The 21159-nt window shown below is 47.1% G+C and overlaps 1 protein-coding gene across 2 annotated transcripts in view; it reads left to right on the top strand.

Annotated features, from left to right (window-relative positions):
• Positions 1-14437, top strand: part of LOC112264332 (BOP1 ribosomal biogenesis factor) — a 91100-nt gene extending 76663 nt beyond the window's left edge. For both annotated transcript variants that reach the window (XM_042295194.1, XM_042295193.1), the window contains exons 11-16: positions 8157-8289; positions 8671-8851; positions 11947-12238; positions 12536-12620; positions 12767-12874; positions 13379-14437. In XM_042295194.1, coding sequence (XP_042151128.1) covers positions 8157-8289; positions 8671-8851; positions 11947-12238; positions 12536-12620; positions 12767-12874; positions 13379-13532 — 953 coding nt within the window. In that variant the 3' untranslated portion in view covers positions 13533-14437. The remainder of the gene's footprint in view (positions 1-8156; positions 8290-8670; positions 8852-11946; positions 12239-12535; positions 12621-12766; positions 12875-13378) is intronic.
• The last annotated feature ends 6722 nt before the right edge of the window (positions 14438-21159 follow it).

Below are 21159 nucleotides of genomic sequence, written 5' to 3'. Positions count from 1 at the left end.
CCTTCTTCAATTTGTTTTCCTATTGTGTGAGGGTTGACAGATAATTCATTCCATATCTGTGTGTGGTGCTTTTTAATGATGGCTGTTTCTTCGACCCACCCTGTCTCCAAATAGGGGACTGTCTGGTGTAGTGCTAGCTAGCGCAGGGGGCTAACGCCAACCCCACCAAGCCTGTACTCACTGCTCACTAACTCAACCACGATAAAGTTGGAAAATGCTATTACGAAGAAGCTACCTAGGCCAACAGCAGTAAAAACACAGCCAGACAATGTCCCCATGTAAAAAAATATATATAAAAGATCAACAAAAAAAAAACACTTGTAACAGGAAACCAAAGTAATGCTGTGAAATCATTTGTCGGTTGTGTCATACATTCTTCTGGAGACGTCCAAAACTGTAAAACATGACTATGACCTACCCCACACCCAGCATGCCCTCTCTTCTTTCAGGACTGGAGTGACTTTTATACACTTTATAAGTATGCCAATTGTTTTTTAACTGTTGTTAGAGGCATTCCGAACCTCTTACAACCGTTATAGTCTCAGTCCCAAGTGGAATCCTCTTCCCTATATAGTGTACTACATTTTACCAGGGCCCATAGGTACCAACCACAGGGCTTTGGTCAAACGTAGTGCACTGTGTAGGGCACTGTTTCCCAACCCTGGTCCTTGAGTACCCTCAACAGTACACATTTTTATTGTAACCCTGGACAAGCACACTTGATTGAACTTGTCAACTAATTATCAAGCCTTCAGTGAGTTGAATGAGGTGTGTTTGTCAAGGGGTACAACGAAACTGTGCAGTGTTGGGGGTACTGGAGGACCAGGGTTGGGAAACACTGTTGGAGGGAATAGAGTGTCATGAGACACAGACGTGGGACATTGTACTGATCATCCTGGGTTGGACTCGGGCTTGACTCTGTGTACTGTATATTCACACCCACACTCCCAGCAGTAAACAAACTGGGGTTCTGGTGTTCCCAGCTCCACATTCCATACTAATGATGTGGCCACAATGGGTAACTTGGTGTGGTGGCAGCTCCTTCAGCTCCAGCCCTGCGGGTGGTGTTCCCTCTGAACTCTGGATAGGGCTGAACACTCAACCTTCAACCCTTCCCTGGTGGTTATGACCGGGAAGGACGGAATGCCTTCCTCCACACGCTGGTCGGGTTGGGATTAGAATGTCACTGGCTTTTTATGGAACTACGAAATCCTATGTATGGAACAGGTTTGTCTCATAGAAATGTAGCCTGCCTTTTACTAACCACATCTGGTTGGGCCAAAGCTGGCCCCTCACATTTTGTTTTGAAGGACCTGTGCCATCATAGACACTAAGGTTAGGTTAACTCCCCTAGTTAATCCCCTTCTCTCTCTTTCTCCTATTCCCAACATCAAACCCAGCTGAATATAGCTAGTCATTCTTGTAAAAGAACACACAAGTGTTGCTTTGGAACACAACTGCAAATTATCTGGGCTGGTTGTGGACATGTGAGTGGTCCGTCCCAGGCGGGCAGCCCAGGGACAGAGGCCTCTGTGAGGTCACAACAGGAAGAACACAGCCCTGAGAACCAGAGGGAAATGACACCCACCAGCGACACCACTACCAAGATGGTACCATAACAAACTGATTGTCATGTTTTTTTGTGAGTTAGTTGACTGTTTCTGTGAGGGTCCTTGTCAGAGATGTACAAAACATTAAGAACACTTGCGCTTTCTATGACAGACTGACCACGTGAATGCTATGATCCCTTATGTCACTTGATAAATCCACTCAAATCAGTGTAGATGAAAGGGAGGAGAGAGGTTAATAAAATATTTTTATGCCTTGAGACATGAAGGGTGAATGGGCAAGACAAATGTATTTAAGTGCCTTTGAATGGAGTATGGTAGTAGGTGCCAGGCGAACCGGTTTGTGTCAAGAACTGCAACGCTACTGGGTTTTTCATGTATATCAAGAATGGTCCACCACCCAAAGGAAACTGCCTACACATGGTTGGAAGTACAATATACCAACATAGCTACTGTGGGTCAAAGCTGTGTCTTTGAAAACTTTTCGTAGCACATGGGTGGTGCTCATGTAAAAATGTCCTTTTATTTTTCAGCTTCAGACCAATGCCTACTTCTGTTTTTAATGTCCATGGTTTTTACATTGGAAGGTGATGATACCAGGGATTTGTCTGCCATATAAACCATTGGGCTGCCCGCCTAAGCCGACATTGTTATGGAAAAACACTTTCAGTGTAAACTTAAGACAAAAAACAAATAAAAGTATGTAGAAAAGAAAATGGACCTATATATTGTTTTATAAGATTCACCAAAATAAAAGCTAAACAATGAGGGGAATTAAATTTAAAAAACAATTGATTTTTACGTTTCAGCAAAAGAACACCGCATTAGCCATGGGAAAATGCATAGAATTGCGGCTACGTGGTAGAATTTCAGGAAATGTACTATAAAACTGATAAAGGCTTCTTTTTTTTTATATGGGTGGCCTCTAAAATGTTGGAAAAGTTCTGCTGCACCCACTGCCACCGCCCACCACCTAAGGCCCTTTTTGATCCAGAAAAAAACTGGATTATACAACAAATGGCAACAGAAATAATGTAGTTATATGTATTTATTTCATTAACTACTGATTTTAAAGGTAAACAAAAAAAAACTTTAAAAAATGTAAGCCAATCAGTAAATGACAAAGTGAAAACAGATTTTAGCAAATGTATTAAAAACAAGAAAAATACCTTATTTACATAAGTATTCAGGCCCTTTGCTATGAGACTTGAAATTGTGCTCAGGTGCATCCTATTTCCATTGATCATCCTTGATGTTTCTGCAACTTGATTGGTGTCCACCTGTGGTAAATTCAATTGATTGGACATGATTTGGAAAGGCACACACCTGTCTATATAAAGATCCCTCAGTTGACAGTGCATGTCAGAGCAAAAACCAAGACATGAGGTCGAAGGAATTCTCCGTAGAGCTCCGAGATAGGATTGTGTCAAGGCGCACAGATCTGGGGAAAGGTACCAAGCACATTTCTGCAGCATTGAAGGTCCCCAAGCACACAGTGGCCTCCATCATTCTTAAATGGAAGAAGTTTGGAATCACCAAGACTCTTCTTAGAGCTGGCCAAACTGAGCAATCGGGGGAGAAGAGCCTTGGTCGGGGAGGTGACCAAGAACCCGATGGTCACTCTGACAGAGCTCCAGAGTTCCTCTGTGGAGATAGGAGAACCTTCCAGAAGGACAAGAATCTCTGCAGCACTTCACCGATTAGGCCTTTATTGTAGAGTGGCCAGACGGAAGCCACTCATCAGTAAAAGGCACATGACAGCACTGAGTTTGCCAAAAGGCACCTAAAGGGTCTCAGACCATGAGAAACAAGATTCTCTGGTCTGATGAAACCAAGATTGAACTCTTTGGCCTGAATGCACAGCATCACGTCTGGAGGAAACCTGGCACCATCCCTACGGTGAAACATGGCGGTGGCAGCATCATGCTGTGGGGATGTTTTTCTGCAGCAGAGACTGGGAGACTACTCAGGATCAAGGGAAAAATGAACGGAGCAAAGTATAGCGACATCCTTGATGAAAACCCGCTCCAGATTTCTCAGGACCTCAGACTGGGGCGAAGGTTCACCTTCCAACAGAACAACGACCCTAAGCACACAGCCAACAACACAACAACGCAGGAATGGCTTCGGGGCAAGTCTCTGAATGTCCTTGAGTGGCTCAGCCAGAGCCCGGACTTAAACCCGATCGAACATCTCTGAAGAGACCTGAAACTAGCTGTGCAGAGATGCTCCCCATCCAACCTGAGAGTTTGAGAGGATCTGCAGAGAAGAATGGGAGAAACTCCCCAAATACAGCTTTACAAGCTCGTAAAGTCATACCCAAGAAGACTTAAGGTTGTAATCGCTGCCAAGGTACTGAGTAAAGGGTCTGAATACTAATGTAAGTGTGAGACTTCAGTGCTACATTTTTTTAAAACTGTTTTTATGGGGTATTGTGAAGATTTGAGGGGTAAAAAACGATGTAATATATTTTAGAATAAAGCTGTAATGTCACAATGTGGAAAAAGGTCAAAGGGTCTGAATACTTTCCGACGGCACTGTACAATTCAGGGATGGTCTCAATGAACCGCCGAGGTCTCGATGAACAGCCGAGGTCTCGATGAACAGCCGAGGTCTCGATGAACAGCCGAGGTCTCGATGAACAGCCGAGGTCTCGATGAACAGCCGAGCTCGATGAACCGCCGAGGTCTCGATGAGCAGCCGAGGTCTCGGTGAACAGCCGAGGTCTCGATGAGCAGCCGAGGTCTCGATGAACAGCCGAGGTCTCGATGAGCAGCCGAGGTCTCGATGAGCAGCCGAGGTCTCGATGAACAGCCGAGGTCTCGATGAACAGCTGAGTAGTAGAATCAGGTGTGGTAGCACTGGGCTTGAACAAAAAATCCTGCATAAACCTGTGGCTCATCAATAGCAATTTTGGTAACTCCAGAGAAACTAATAAAGTCATTAGACAAGTACAAAACAATACATATTTACAAAACTGACAATGGATAGGTGTTGTAAATCCTTTATCTACAAACGTGCTTAGTAATGCTGTACACAGTGGCAGGTAGCCTGGCGGGTAGGAGCATAGGGTCAGTAACAGTACAAATATGTTATGTCCCTGAGCAAGGCAGATAGCCCAGTGTTCCCTGGGTGTCGATGGCGTGGATGTTGATTAAGGCAGCCCCCCGCACCTCTCTGATTCAGAAGGGTTGGGTTAAATGCGGAAGACACATTTCAGTTGAATGCATTCAGTTGTACAACTGACTAGGTCTCCCCCTTTCCACAGCTGTCCAACTCCACTAAAACAGCACAAATTCCCAAATGGCAGTACAAATATGAAAACAGATGGGAGTACTCACAGATTTGGAACAGAACATGCATACATACTGATAGTGTGCAACGTACTGTGTGCTTATTAATAAGCATAGGTCGTTTGTCAGCTCCACTTGGGCCAACTTGACACGTTTCTTAGCTTCTCAAATGACAGAAAGTGGCGCCTGAAAAGGATTGTTTACTACCTGTGCAATTTATCTCGTGCATTTGTACCGTAGGGATGGCGTGTATCTGACGGATGAGGACAACGTCTTCCTTGAGAGTTTGAGAGCTTGTGTCCACTGTTCTGTCCCCCGTAGTAGCAAGACGTGCATACTAGTACACACCACATTTTTAAGAGACACATAGTAAATTAAAATAAGCGCAGACCGTGCATTACATTTTTTTTTTTTTTTTGTTTTGCATGTGCGCGCCTGTGTGTGTCGGGAACCGGGGTCAAAATAGCCAGGTTAATGAACCCACGGTGGTGATGCTCACCGTTACAAACCATGTTATGGCTACGTCTACTTTTAACACTATTTAAATGGACAGTCCGGTGATGACAAAGTGTTTCGTTCATTCACTCAGTACTGATTGAACGTTTATTTCTCTTGCTTGGTAAAAAAAAAAAAAAACCAGTTGATTTGTTGAAAACAGTTTCATTTTATCACATAGCTAACCAAGTGGGGTGGGGTGGGGGGGGCGCTACAGGTCGCGCAAGCAAGCAATTATCATTGATGTTTACCGGGATGCTTCTTGTGCAACCTGCTACTTTTTTTCTTGTGGAAAGCGACTAAGTTACAGGTTTTCATGGAACACATTGAAAAGTAACTTGACACTGTGTTGGTACGTCTGCTAATTTGAAATATAGTGACAACAAGAAAATGTAATTGACAGAGGGAGCATACTGAATCAATGGATCTTCAAACAGCGACACGTCTGTTCTGGTGTGTAAATGTATTATAAATTAGCAGCATGTCAGTTTTCCAAACGTTTGGTGTTTCTAACTGGCTATAATGTCAGCCAATGACGTTCACTAGCTTATTTGTTTGTGCTTTGCTTTAAACCTACTATAGCCATAAAACGTTATCTATAACTACTACTAGCCTTCTAACGTATTACAACCTAGCTGCTACTGTTGCGCTTAAGATTCGTCTGTGAAGATGTTAGCGTTGTCAGCACATCGTGTAGTGAGAGGGATGCATTGTGAATTGAATACATTTTTGCCCCTACAAATGCATTCAGTCCAAATGAGCCTAATTGTCACACTGTAGCCTCGTTTTAATCTGATATCAAGAATTTGAGTTAGGTTTGGGCAACAACAAAAAATCTGACGCCCCAATGCTAACGACCCTGTCAAAAATCCGCTATATTGATTCTCGGTAGAAGAATAATGCTGTTGCTACATGGCTTTCAAGGTGAGTAAGCGCACTCCAAACTCTTGGATCTGCCCAGTTATGTTTTTCAAAGTAAACCATTGACATTGATCTATAATTGAAGGAAGTCCCCTCAATAGAAAAGAAGAGGAGCCTTCTTAACCCAGTTTTACAGCCTTAGACCTCTCCCTCTCCTCAAACACAAGTGTTGAGTTTCCAATGTGTCCATATGCGACTCCCTCCACCCTTCGGCCAATCCACCGGCTGAACCACAGCTATGCCTGCCAGACGACTGGTCTCGCGCTCATACTCTCTCTCTCTAAACCGCAAGCTGGACACAACCTCACCACCGGGCCGGGTCGGGCCTGTCCCTCCAGTTCTATATCTGTCGCTGCCGCAGGGCTCAGTACTTAAAAAGTGATTATGGTTTTTCGAGTTATTACACTCCACCCTCCGGTCTGGAGCCTCCCCCCTTGTTTATGGAGCATGCAGGTATAAAAGTAAAAATAAGACATTTTATGTGCCTTCTACTGCCTCCTGCTCATATGTTTGGAGTAGCATAGCGTCTGTGGTGTTATCGAAGGTGGTTGGTTTGCGTAGTGCCTGCGGGTTCACAGTTTTCCTTATTGTGTGCCAGCAGTAAGGAAAGATGTGGTATTGATTGGGACCTCTCTTTTTTCACTCTTTCTCAACAAACCCCCTAACAGGAAAAGGGAGACAAACATAAGCAGGGGTTCATTCATGCCAAAGTATTGTCCAAAGAAAAAGTATATTAGAAATGTCAGTGCTCCGTTGGCTCCTAACAGAGGTGTGGTGGCAAACCAAACAGCAAAAGCAGACCAGTACAGGAGGTTGCCAAAGATTCTAGAAAGATCTATTTGAATATGACTGCTCCATGGCTAGTAGACACATTATGACAAAGAAAAACATGTCAACCTGAATGCAAATGATCTTTTGGCAGTGCTCTTCAGTGATACTGCATACACTCCCAGAAGGCATTAGTCCCAAATGGCATCCTATTCCCTACATAGTGCACTACTTTTTACCAGAGCAGCCCATACGGTCGTACGATGTAGGGAATTGGAGCGTGGCCTTAGTGGGTCCAGATCGGCCAATGATGTGTCAGGCGGCGGTGGTTTCACAGGCAGTTGGAGAGGAGAGGCAGAGCGAGGGAGCGAGAGCTGCGTTCAGGAAGAGCGTCTGTTTTCACTCTGATGAGCAGCGGGCAGCCCAGGAAATCTGTACCGTCCCTCTGTATGGCTGCTTATCAACAGACACACACACACACACACGGATCACTTTTGAACGCATGTGAACCACACACAAACATACAACTTTACACACACACACACACACAGTTAATTGATCATCTATTTAAGAGGCGTACGTTCTATTTTTGCTATTTAAAGATGAGCTACATTACCCTGAGGTAATGTCTGAACTTCTCCTACTATTACTGTGTATCACATTATTATTATTATTATTATTATTATTAATCAACACAGGCTGCTTTCCAAATGGCACCCTATTCTCTATATAGGGAACTATTGTTGACCAGGGCCCATAGGGTCTGAAGTAGTACCCTACGTATGGAATAGTATACCAGTTAGGACGCGTGTGCAGTCTCCCATAAACTAACCCCTGTCTAAGCTGTGACACAAACCAGGCCCAATCCCCCTCTACCCCTGTGCCATTAGTTTGTGATCCCCTCTCATATAGGTTAGTCAGCCTGCTAGCCTCTGAGCTCTCCCGGTTTATTTATAGGCTACTTTAACACTTTCACGCTGTGGTAACTCAACGAGGCCTGGTGTCCAGAGACCACACTTTCTGCCAGGGCACACACAGTCAAACACACTGCTGTTATGGGCCCCCTGTTGTCTCTGGTGGTCTGACCTTTGACCCCTCTCTCTCCCTCCAGGCTCAGACGACTGTACGGTGCGCTTCTGGGAGGTCAACACGGGGCGATGCATGAAGACGCTGGAAGTGGGCGGAGCTGTGAAGAGCGTGGCGTGGAACCCCAACCCGGCCGTCTGCCTGGTGGCTGTGTGCTTGTAAGTCTCCTCCTCCAACAGTCTCTTTCCTCCTAATGGTTGCTCCACTCTTTCCTATGTCCTGAGTTCTCCTCTGTGTCTTCATCACTGAACATACAGTATACTTTGTATGTGTTCACAGACCGAATGATTTCATAGTGTAGTTTCAGAGGTTAACCAATAACCACTGCAACCAGTTTATAATTGTTAGTATGTGGTACTACTGATGCCCCTGTCAACAAACATTGAGAGAACCTTTCCTCTTTACTGCTGTGACATTATCGTGACTTTAGCAACCTAACTTCTAGATAACCCTGTAGGGTCCTATAGTCCACTGTCACTCTGACTCTTTCTCTCTTGGTCTCTTTCTCCCTATCACTCCCTCCTCCCTCTCTCCCTCAGTGAGAGTACAGTGCTGCTGTTGAACCCAGGTCTGGGAGACAGGCTGGTGGTGAGCTCCACAGACCAGCTGATTACCTCCTATGAGCCCCCAGAGGAGGACAAGGAGCAGGCTGTTACGTGGGCTCTGTCTGAGGGCCCGGAGCACGACAATGGCCACCGCCTCACCCTCACCCACCCCAAGGTAAGAGTCCTGAACCTACCCTCACAGGCTAACCCTCACCCCACCCCACCCCACATTTCCTATGTGCAGTGGTTGTATGAATTTTGGACCTGAGTCAGTTTTTTTCCCGTAGACCCCAAAAAAGGACGACTGGACACCATTAATTCTGAGCCCAGGAGGGAATTATGTTATAAAGATATTAAAATAATTTTGGTTGGAAATGTTTCAATATTTTATAGGCTGCCCAACCATCCTCCAGGAGAGCCTTATTAAAGGGGCAGTGTTGTATTTTGAGGCAGGGTTGAATATGCAAAGATCCTAAAGGCAGAGTTTAGCCTACATTTTGTCTTATTCTTTATGTTATAAAATATAGTAATGCATTTTAAGGGGTTCATTGCATCATACAATGATGTGAAAATGGTGTTACTTGAGCTTTTGGGGACAAGTAAAACATCTGTCCTCATTGTCTGAAGGAAAGCCCTGCCTCACCCACCCCAAAGTATGGCCCCGAAACACTCCCAATCCATGTTAAATCCCCCTCACTCATTCACTCCCACCCAACCCTTATCACTTTAAAGTTAGTACCCTTCCCTAACCTTCCTCAAGGTAAAGGCTATCCTTAGCACCTCCCTAGGAACCTGCCCAAGGTGTATTCTTAGTACCTCCCTAGGAACCTGACCAAGGTTTATTCTTAGTACCTCCCTAGGAACCTGCCCAAGGTTTATCCTTAGTACCACCCTAGGAACCTGACCAAGGTTTATCCTTAGTACCTCCCTAGGAACCTGACCAAGGTTTACCCTTAGTACCTCCCTAGGAACCTGACCACGGTTTATTCTTAGTACCTCCCTAGGAACCTGACCAAGGTTTATCCTTAGTACCTGCCTAGGAACCCGACCAAGGTTTACCCTTAGTACCTCCCTAGGAACCTGACCACGGTTTATTCTTAGTACCTCCCTAGGAACCTGACCAAGGTTTATTCTTAGTACCTCCTAGGAACCCGACCAAGGTTTATCCTTAGTACCTGCCTAGGAACCCGACCAAGGTTTATCCTTAGTACCTCCCTAGGAACCCGACCAGGGTTTATCCTTAGTACCTCCCTAGGAACCTGACCAAGGTTTATCTAGTACCTCCCTAGGAACCTGCCCAAGGTTTATCCTTAGTACCTCCCTAGGAACCTGACCAAGGTTTATCTAGTACCACCCTAGGAACCTGACCAAGGTTTATCCTTAGTACCTCCCTAGGAACCTGACCAAGGTTTATCTAGTACCTCCCTAGGAACCTGACCAAGGTTTATCCTTAGTACCTCCCTAGGAACCTGACCAAGGTTTATCCTTAGTACCTCCCTAGTAACCTGACCAAGGTTTATCCTTAGTACCTCCCTAGGAACCTGACCAAGGTTTATCTAGTACCACCCTAGGAACCTGACCAAGGTTTATTCTTAGTACCTCCCTAGGAACCCGACCAAGGTTTATCCTTAGTACCTGCCTAGGAACCCAACCAAGGTTTATCCTTAGTACCTGCCTAGGAACCCGACCAAGGTTTATCCTTAGTACCTCCCTAGGAACCCAACCAAGGTTTATCCTTAGTACCTCCCTAGGAACCTGACCAAGGTTTATCTAGTACCTCCCTAGGAACCTGCCCAAGGTTTATCCTTAGTACCTCCCTAGGAACCTGCCCAAGGTTTATCTAGTACCACCCTAGGAACCTGACCAAGGTTTATCCTTAGTACCTCCCTAGGAACCTGCCCAAGGTTTATCTAGTACCTCCCTAGGAACCTGCCCAAGGTTTATCCTTAGTACCTCCCTAGGAACCTGACCAAGGTTTATCTAGTACCACCCTAGGAACCTGACCAAGGTTTATCCTTAGTACCTCCCTAGGAACCTGACCAAGGTTTATCTAGTACCTCCCTAGGAACCTGCCCAAGGTTTATCCTTAGTACCTCCCTAGGAACCTGACCAAGGTTTATCCTTAGTACCTCCCTAGTAACCTGACCAAGGTTTATCCTTAGTACCTCCCTAGGAACCTGACCAAGGTTTATCTAGTACCACCCTAGGAACCTGACCAAGGTTTATTCTTAGTACCTCCCTAGGAACCCGACCAAGGTTTATCCTTAGTACCTGCCTAGGAACCCAACCAAGGTTTATCCTTAGTACCTCCCTAGGAACCCGACCAAGGTTTATCCTTAGTACCTCCCTAGGAACCCGACCAAGGTTTATCCTTAGTACCTCCCTAGGAACCTGACCAAGGTTTATCTAGTACCACCCTAGGAACCTGACCAAGGTTTATCCTTAGTACCTCCCTAGGAACCTGACCAAGGTTTATCCTTAGTACCACCCTAGGAACCTGACCAAGGTTTATCCTTAGTACCTCCCTAGGAACCTGACCAAGGTTTATCCTTAGTACCTCCCTAGGAACCCGACCAAGGTTTAAGTCACAGGGACCTCCGAATACCAGATAGAAACATATTCCAATGGAGATACTGGGAACCTTTGTGATGACGATCAGACATAGGTTTACTGGGGTAAAGACACAAACGTTCTTACATGTGAGCTGTAGCTTGGACGCCTTTCAGGATTGGCAAAACCGTAGTAGATTGGTTAACCTTTTTCCTCAAGTAAATGGAAAGAAATATAAGAGTTCTCTATTTTTTTCTCCCAATTAAAACAAATGTATATTTTATTGTCACAGAATGCTTATGGCATTAGGAAAGCCTACAATACTAATAGAAGCTAAAATAACTGCAGGGAGATTTTCAAGTGTCTGGAGAGGTTATCATTGGATTAATGTACCTTAGCTGTAGTCCTAGATGCACTATAAAACATGTATTATAATGTGTTACTATAATAGTGTATAGTAAGTAGTAATATCTCCTCCTGCTTTCTCTTTTTATCCCTCTCTCCCTCTCTCCCCCTCCCTGCTTCCTTCCTTTTCCCTCCCTCCCTGCTTCCTTCCCCCCCTCTCTGCTTCCTTCTCTCTCTCTCCTTCTCTCTCTCTCTCTCTCTCTCTCTCTCTCTCCTTCTCCCTCTCTCTCCTCTCTCTCTCTCTCCTTCTCCCTCTCTCTCCTTCTCGCTCTCCTTTTCCCTCTCTCGCTCTCTCCTTTTTCCTGTCTCCTCCAGGCAGTGAAGCAGGTAGTTTGGCACGGTAAGGGTGACTACCTGGCCAGCGTCATGCCTGACAACAGCAGCAACCTGCAGGTGCTCATCCACCAGGTGAGCAAGCGGCGGACGCAGAACCCCTTCCGCAAGAACAAGGGCCTGGTGCAGTGCGTCTCCTTCCACCCGCTGCGGCCCTACTTCTTTGTGGCCACGCAGCGCTACGTGCGCGTCTACAACCTCATCAAGCAAGAGCTGACCAAGAAGCTGATGACCAACTGCAAGTGGATCTCCAGCATGGCCATTCACCCTGGAGGTTAGTGCCGCGCCAGAGGTCACAGGTCACCCTCAGAGAAGAATTATGTTGTACTGTAAAGAGTGTGGAGTGAAGGTGAAATGCACTTTCAATAAAGTTTGATTTGAAGTTAATTCTCAAGAATTCAAAGTGTTAATATGATCGATAGAGAAGTCTGAGATGAGTGGAATATCTGGACCTCCGTCATATTGGATCAAATTGTTTAAATACGTTTTGATCTACGGCTACTTAGAGAATCCAGGATATTGAGTTGTTCTGACCCATCTCTACATTTCCCTCCTTAATCTTCCTGGTCAGGTGATAACCTGATCTGTGGCAGCTATGACTGCAGACTGGCCTGGTTTGATCTGGACCTCTCCACCAAACCCTACAAGATGCTGCGGTGAGTGAACACCATCCATTCACTTATTCATTTGGAATTATTGACAGGGAATCATATTTTCTGATCATGGGTTTTTGTTAAATGATGGTTATTCGTAAGATCTGTGTTTTAGTGGTTCTGAAGTTTTTTTGTCTGTTTTGTCCCAGGCACCACAAGAAGGCTTTGAGGGGCGTGGCCTATCACAAACACTACCCCCTATTCGCCTCTGGTGCTGATGATGGCAGTGTGATCATCTGTCACGGCATGGTCTACAAGTGAGTCATTACACCTACTGTACAATACAATATTACCTCTTCTCTCTCTCTTTAATCTTCCTCACTTCTCTCTTCTGTCTGTCTCTCAAGTCTCGCTCTCTCTCAATGTCTCTGAACCCATTTTTGGCTGTCTTCCATCACATACCCACAACCATAGAGCCAGTTAGGTCATAAACATCTATTTTAGTAAGGGTAATGAAGCGTGTACCGTAAGGGCAACACATCTCTCGATCCAACCCCTTCACCAGTCTCCCTCTAATTAGTTCTCTTTAAATTACAACCAAAGATGGAATGGTTTTTTTTGGCCCGTTTCCAACTCGCCGAAATGTCGATGCCTATTGTACAGACTGTTTCCTGTATTCTACCTTTTTATTTAGACAGTATAACCCACAATGGCTGTGTTCCATCTTCTGCAGTGTTCTGATGTCATAACTCATCTCTCTATCCATCTATCTTTCTTTCGTTATCTCTCCCTCTTCCCCTACCTCTCTCTTTCTCTCACAGTGACCTGCTCCAGAACCCTCTCATTGTTCCAGTCAAAGTACTCAAGGGTCACCAGATCACCCACGACCTGGGGGTCCTAGACGTGACCTTCCACCCCACCCAGCCCTGGGTGTTCTCCTCAGGGGCTGACGCCACCATCCGCCTCTTCACCTAAACCATCTCTACTGTCACCTTGGTTACGTCAAATTACTCCATATTCCCTATATAGTGACCAAAGCTGTGCACTATATAGGAAATAGGGATACCTCCGGTTACATCTCAAATGGCACCCGATTCCCGAGACGGTGCACTACTTTTGAACAGGGCCCCTATGTGGGTGGAGCACTATGTAGGGAACATGGTGTGACTTGAGCCAGACCACATTGAAGTACCTGACCGCAGCTTGTTTTAACCTGCAGCCTCACCTGAAAACAAATGACCAACAGAGGCTGATTTTGAGATATGTGTGTATTTAAGATGCTTCCCAGACTCCTCCCCTGTCCTCTGATAGCGATCCCTGAGGGAAGAATCAATAAGTGCCTGATTTCATGCATATTATCCACATGTTTAGTAGCCATGTTAGTATTTGTCCAAGCTAAGAGAACACCAACCACACAGCCATAATCTCTCTTTCTCAGTGAAACTGAGACCGTAAAATCATGTCATCTGGACTGGGCAGGAAAGCCCATTTCCGTCTCTGTAGCTGTTCTGTACAGCTGCCTCATAGCAGCGCATAAGAGTGGAACCACTAATGCTTGGACACTTCAGACATCCCATGTGACAAAATATACTGTATATCCAGAGAAGGAACTTGCCAATAGAAACAACTATGGAGAACAAAGCTGTTGGGGGCCCCCAGAAGGACCCTGTCCTATAAGTATATGTGTAAATCTCTCTGAGTGTTCGCGGTGAATGTCCTGTTGAGGTTCCGGAGGACTACTGTCAATGACATCAGACTAGTGTTACGATATATGAGTCTTTTTTTTAACCTCGTTTGAATTGTAAAACCTTCTGACTGCTTTTCACAACAACTTTGTCTGCTACAAGTATTTCTTTATAATTAAAACTGGTGTTCCCTGAGGCGTCTGAAGTGTGTTTTGTTTGAGTCTCGCTCTTCATTCTCTTTTGCATCGCCGGGTCAGGGAGGGTGAACTCAAAACCTCTGAAATAAATGCAAACGTGGATCTGGGTTTTCCTGCTCATCTCGGCCCCAGACGAGAGCCATCACAAAGTGGTGGATTATAGATCAGTCTCTGTCAGGGCCGTGCTGTGCTACACTGCACACCTGTGTTTCTATCACACACTCACACAGCGCTCTATCAGAGCCTTGGCCTGAAATTACACCCTATTCCCTATGTAGTGCACTACTTTTGGCCAGGGCCCATAGGTCTCTGAAGCACTACATTTGACAAATGGGCTCTGGTCAAAAGTATTGCACTATATAGGGAATAGGGTGCCATTTGGGTCTGAGCCCAGTCCAGTGGATACAGTGTACTGCACTGCTGTCTGAGCTGGTTAAACATTCATGGCTTCACTGTACATGGTCACAGAAGGTTTCTGGCTCAGAAACGGTCAATGTTTTAGCTATGGTTGGACTCTGAAAGCATTGTGAATCGAAATGTGTTTTGAGGATTGTTGATATTGTCTTCAAAGCAATGATGTATGCGATGTTCTAGATTACAATACGAACAATGACAACCGCGACCGTGGGGGAACAGAAGTAGACGGTACAGCTGAGTGATACGCATGTTCTAGATAATGTCTGTGTATGTTCTAGCCTGGGCCCTAGATATTTGTACCTCAGCTGTTGGAGTGTTATGTTGTCTATCACAATGTATGGCCATGAATCAAATGCCAGGTCATTTTATAAACCGTCTAGCATTTCTAGCCGTTAACCCTACATTTCCTCTTACACCTAATCAGTTGGTTTTTGGAATATCCTCTCTTCCTGGTTTGTGGGTTAGGTTTGCTCTCGTGGATTGATTTGGCCAATATTGTGCCAGGACTTGTATTGAAATCACTAACACTCATACTAGTCATTGGCCAATATTATGCTAATATTCAAAGAGTTGATTGATCCATAAGGCTTTTAACACACTTGGCATGTTCACAATGGGGAGAAGGCTTTTAATGGATTTGGAGAATACAATGCAATTGGTTCACTTCAAACCACTTGTCTACAGCAGCTCTGACAGATGGCAGTTTGTTTCTTCACTGAACAGCATATATACATGTAGAATGACTCGGGTGGTCTTCAAATCAACTCTCAATAGGGTCCAAATGGAAATAAATAAAAGCCAACTACTTTAAACCACAAAACTGTTTGACAGGACAAATATAAGGTTGTTTTTCTAGTGTTAGTTTAGATGAAGTTTCTTCATTCCCTTTGTCCTGGAAAGCATGCTAGAGCTAAAGAGATGGAAAACTTTAGCTGTTGCCACGAAAGCCCATTCAGAGGGCAGTGACATTAGTTTCCCCCGAAGCTTCTTGTTGCTGACGGGGAACAAAAAAATGAGAAGATCCATTTAAGGAGCAGTCCGAGTAAGTATGGAAGGGCTTTGATATTGCACACATGCATGAGATTGGTGAACAACTCCAATGCCTCAAAGTGTATTTCAGTCTCTCCCTCACCATTTAATCTGTTTCCACTCTTGAATTTCCACTTTCAAAAAAAAGCAAAGCAGGAAAATGTTGGCCTTGGTTCGTTTTACCACATTTATCAATTAACACTGGCAGTAGCCTGGGAAACCATCATATTGATTGCAGCTGCCCCCATTTTGAAGTCCTGTTTTTCCCAGGTCTCCCAAGTCGTACCGGGACAGAGGAAATGGACACGCATAAAAATAAATATCAACGCAAAGGGATTGGTCCCATACATGGCATAAGAAAATCAGAGGGTTTCACAAGGCCATGTGGGCTCAGTCAGAGCATGTTATTAGCTGACGGGTAGGGCCTCCTGAGTGGTCTAAGGCACTGTAGACGGTGCACATTTAGCCCAGCGTCATCCAGGTTAGGGGAGGTTTTGACCGGCCAGGATTTCCTTATCCCATCGCGCTCTAGCGACTTCTTGTGGTGGGCAGGGGGCCTGCAAGCTGACTCGTCGCTTGCTGGATGGTGTTCCCTCCAACACATTGGTGCGGCTGGCTTCCGGGTTAAGCCGAGCAGTGTGTCAAGAAGCAGTGAGGCTTGGCTCTCGACCTTCGCCTCTCCCGAGTCCATAGGGAGTTGCTGCGATGGGACAAGACTGTAACTACCAATTGGATACCATGAAATTGGGGAGAAAAAGAAATGTAATAATAATTTGCTGGTCGGTTGCCAGTACCCGGAGAGACAGGTGGAACTCTGTAAGAACATCAGCCCAGGCAGGGCCTCAAGGCTGAGACTGGGTTCGGTGGGAGGCACCTCCTCGACCTACATCAAAACTGAAAATGGCACGAGACAAATTCCAAAGGGAAAACCTCTGTCTGAAACTCTGAGATGACGTCAGACTTAAGACTTGATGACCTTTTAATGACTTTCTGCTCTGTTCCTCTGACTCACCACTGCCACACCACTTTGAGCCTTGCCCAGAGTCCCCACCGTTACACTCACACATACTCTGAGCAGGGGCCCCACTGCCACGGAGCTTTGAACCTAGCCCTGCCTGCATGGGGGCCCCACCAAGAGCCTCCATTGTAAATGTGTTGTCATGGCCCATTATTATGTGTGTATGTTTTGTGTTGTATGTGGGTTCCTATGTAAGATAAATGCCCCTGTGTGTCTCTGTAGTTTTGTCATTACGGTTCTTCTCCGTTTCTGTGGAAGACTGGAAGACAGTGGCACTGAAGAAGTCTGAAAAGCACAGACTCTTTGGAGAGGCCTTGGATGTCTGTTACTGTGTGTCTCACCCACAACACTGAGCTGTGTGTGTGTGTACCTGTGGTTTTCCTGTCAGTGAAACCCAATAACACTCCCATTGCATCACTCTGAATAGTTTTAAAATAAATTGCTGCAGTTCTGGCAGACGGCAAGTGTTTCCATCGCTCTTTCTTGCCTTCTCTTCCTCCTTTTCTGTTTTTTTTCACCCTAAGGGAGCGTGATCAAAACAAACAGCAAATATGTGGTCGGTGTAGAGAAACTGGGCTTGGGGAAGGTCACATTCCAGGATAAGTGGAAAAAATTTGAGCCCCATTCTCTCCGGCCTGTGTTCTGAGGCTCCTTGAGATCTCGCTTCCACAAGTTAATTTGGGAACCTAGTAGCTCTGGGGATTGGTTGCCCCAATGGGCTCTCTGGGTTTTCTGTGATTGTCAGCAGCTTTGGACGAGGCTGCCCATGTGGGTATTCCATTGCTGGCTACCATTCAGACTAACTACAGAACAATGGTGTGTTATTTCAGTGTCATAATGAACTAGTTTTGGAATTCACGTCTTCACTACAAAGTGGTCTACACTGAACAGGCAAGATTTGAACCCTCTGTGTAATGATGTTGAACAATGTGGTGATTTGTAGTTATTGGGGTGTTTTTAGTGGCTTCGTCCTCTCTCTGAGGTAGCCAGCAACGATGAGGGATGAACGTACATGACAGGAAGAGAAATATGAGCTAAAGATGCAGAAAAGAGAGAGAGAATGCAAAAAGAGGGTTGAAATCCAGATTTTTAAGAGCCTTTGCTATTCAAACATTGAGTCACTCCAAACGGTAGCAGCCAAACAAATTACTGACATTATGAGGGCACATTAATATTTTCCTTGCATTTGATGTTTGTGGCCCTGTCTTTTCCTTCGTTGTTTTTTACTTCATCAAGACCACCGCTAAGAGATGAGGTTTTCCTTTTGGAATCTCTAGGATTGGAACTATGAGCCACTTTTGGTTTTGAATGGTTTTTGGTGAGCCTCACATTTCTTCCTCTCGGAGTAAATTTTTTATCATAGGTCTGCGATGACATACACCACACTCAGCTAGCCCTATTGGTACAATATGTATGAACAATACAGGGTCCTGCAGAGTCCTTTAATTATAGCACCCACTCACCTCAATAAAATAAGTCTTTAGCTACTATACCAGCGACTAAGTTTTGTTAACTTCGACGGGCACATTTGATCACAGATTCTGCCCCAAAATGGACCTCATCTATCATGTGTCCCTGGACCAGGAATAGACTCCCTTATAATCAAAGCTCTCATATAGAGGGATGGGATGCATGCATGCGCACACACACACACATACACAGGTTGATCTGGTCTTTCCCAGAGGCTTGGTGACACAATAGTCAACAGACAGACAGACAGTGAGAGGCACACAGAGCACTGAGGCCCAGGCCAGTGTACAGTAGGCCAGGCCAAGGCGTTCTCTTTCACAGGTCTTCAATCTTGTTTCGTCTGACTGCTTTCCCTCGCTGACAATGGAGCCCTTCTTCCACTTTGAAGACTTTGGCAGATGTAGCGTGAAAAACATTCCTGTGCTATTTTCTTTCTCTCTCCTTAGGGCGGGAGGGGTTACTAAAAAACATGCGAGGAACCAAAGCCCCCACAGGCAGTTGAAACGGGTTATCTTTCATCGAAAGACAGAGAGTGGACAGATTTGATACTCCTTGACCCCAATTTGCGGCACCTGCAAAATCCAAACTTTTGGGAGTTTACAGTCTTTAATTGGAGGGAAAACAGCTCTGTGAACTCTTGGCAGTCAGCTTAATTTAGATCTGTTATAAATTACCCCTAAATAGGGCTAACCTTTTTTTTGTGCTCTGCCTGCCTGCACATGTCCTTACTACAGCCCAGGCCCGATGACATCATGGTGCTCCAGCCGTGCAGACAGTGGTGGAAGTAAACCACAGTGAAATTGAGTTGCCTGAGCTCATCTAAAGAAAAGTAAAAGGCCACTCTCTGGTTACTTTAAGCACCACATTTGATATGGAGGAAGGGCAGGTCAGGCCCAAGCTGATGCAGCAGTCTCCTGCCCTCCGCGTGCCAGTAACGAGGGCTGGCTGCACCCAGCAGCAGTCTCCTGCCCTCCACGTGCGAGTAACGAGGGCTGGCGGCACCCAGCAGCAGTCTCCTGCCCTCCGCGTGCCAGTAACGAGGGCTGGCGGCACCCAGCAGCAGTCTCCTGCCCTCCGCGTGCCAGTAACGAGGGCTGGCGGCACCCAGCAGCAGTCTCCTGCCCTCCGCGTGCGAGTAACGAGGGCTGGCTGCACCCAGCAGCAGTCTCCTGCCCTCCGCGTGCGAGTAACGAGGGCTGGCTGCACCCAGCAGCAGTCTCCTGCCCTCCGCGTGCGAGTAACGAGGGCTGGCTGCACCCAGCAGCAGTCTCCTGCCCTCCGTGTGCCAGTAACGAGGGCTGGCGGCACCCAGCAGCAGTCTCCTGCCTTCCATGTGCCAGTAACGAGGGCTGGCTGCACCCAGCAGCAGTCTCCTGCCCTCCATGTGCCAGTAACGAGGGCTGGCTGCACCCAGCAGCAGTCTCCTGCCCTCCGTGTGCCAGTAACGAGGGCTGGCTGCACCCAGCAGCAGTCTCCTGCCCTCCGCGTGCCAGTAACGAGGGCTGGCTGCACCCAGCAGCAGTCTCCTGCCCTCCGTGTGCCAGTAACGAGGGCTGGCGGCACCCAGCAGCAGTCTCCTGCCTTCCATGTGCCAGTAACGAGGGCTGGCTGCACCCAGCAGCAGTCTCCTGCCCTCCATGTGCCAGTAACGAGGGCTGGCTGCACCCAGCAGCAGTCTCCTGCCCTCCATGTGCCAGTAACGAGGGCTGGCTGCACCCAGCAGCAGTCTCCTGCCCTCCGCGTGCCAGTAACGAGGGCTGGCGGCACCCAGCAGCAGTCTCCTGCCCTCCGCGTGCCAGTAACGAGGGCTGGCGGCACCCAGCAGCAGTCTCCTGCCCTCCGCGTGCGAGTAACGAGGGCTGGCTGCACCCAGCAGCAGTCTCCTGCCCTCCGCGTGCGAGTAACGAGGGCTGGCTGCACCCAGCAGCAGTCTCCTGCCCTCCGCGTGCCAGTAACGAGGGCTGGCGGCACCCAGCAGCAGTCTCCTGCCTTCCATGTGCCAGTATCGAGGGCTGGCTGCACCCAGCAGCAGTCTCCTGCCCTCCATGTGCCAGTAACGAGGGCTGGCTGCACCCAGCAGCAGTCTCCTGCCTTCCATGTGCCAGCAGTCTCCTGCCTTCCAAGTAACGAGGGCTGGCTGCACCCAGCAGCAGTCTCCTGCCCTCCGTGTGCCAGTAACGAGGGCTGGCTGCACCCAGCAGCAGTCTCCTGCCCTCCGCGTGCCAGTAACGAGGGCTGGCGGCACCCAGCAGCAGTCTCCTGCCCTCCGCGTGCCAGTAACGAGGGCTGGCTGCACCCAGCAGCAGTCTCCTGCCCTCCGCGTGCCAGTAACGAGGGCTGGCTGCACCCAGCAGCAGTCTCCTGCCCTCCGCGTGCCAGTAACGAGGGCTGGCTGCACCCAGCAGCAGTCTCCTGCCCTCCGCGTGCCAGTAACGAGGGCTGGCTGCACCCAGCAGCAGTCTCCTGCCCTCCGCGTGCGAGTAACGAGGGCTGGCTGCACCCAGCAGCAGTCTCCTGCCCTCCGCGTGCCAGTAACGAGGGCTGGCTGCACCCAGCAGCAGTCTCCTGCCCTCCGCGTGCCAGTAACGAGGGCTGGCGGCACCCAGCAGCAGTCTTTTATTATCTGGACACAGAGGTCTTCCTCCAGGGGGTTGAGGGGGAGTGCAGCCGAGGTGAACAGAAAGAGGGGGAGAAATGGGGAGGCAGCTTGGGAGACATTCACACCTACACTGGCATCCGTCAGGCTGGTTTTGTTTGTGTGTGTGTGTGTGTGTGTGTGTGTGTGT

This window comes from Oncorhynchus tshawytscha, linkage group LG13 (genome assembly GCF_018296145.1).
Source record: "Oncorhynchus tshawytscha isolate Ot180627B linkage group LG13, Otsh_v2.0, whole genome shotgun sequence".
NCBI classification, from domain to species: domain Eukaryota; kingdom Metazoa; phylum Chordata; class Actinopteri; order Salmoniformes; family Salmonidae; genus Oncorhynchus; species Oncorhynchus tshawytscha.
The sequence above is the reverse complement of the archived record's forward strand: the minus strand, read 5'-3'. Positions and strand labels throughout refer to the sequence as shown.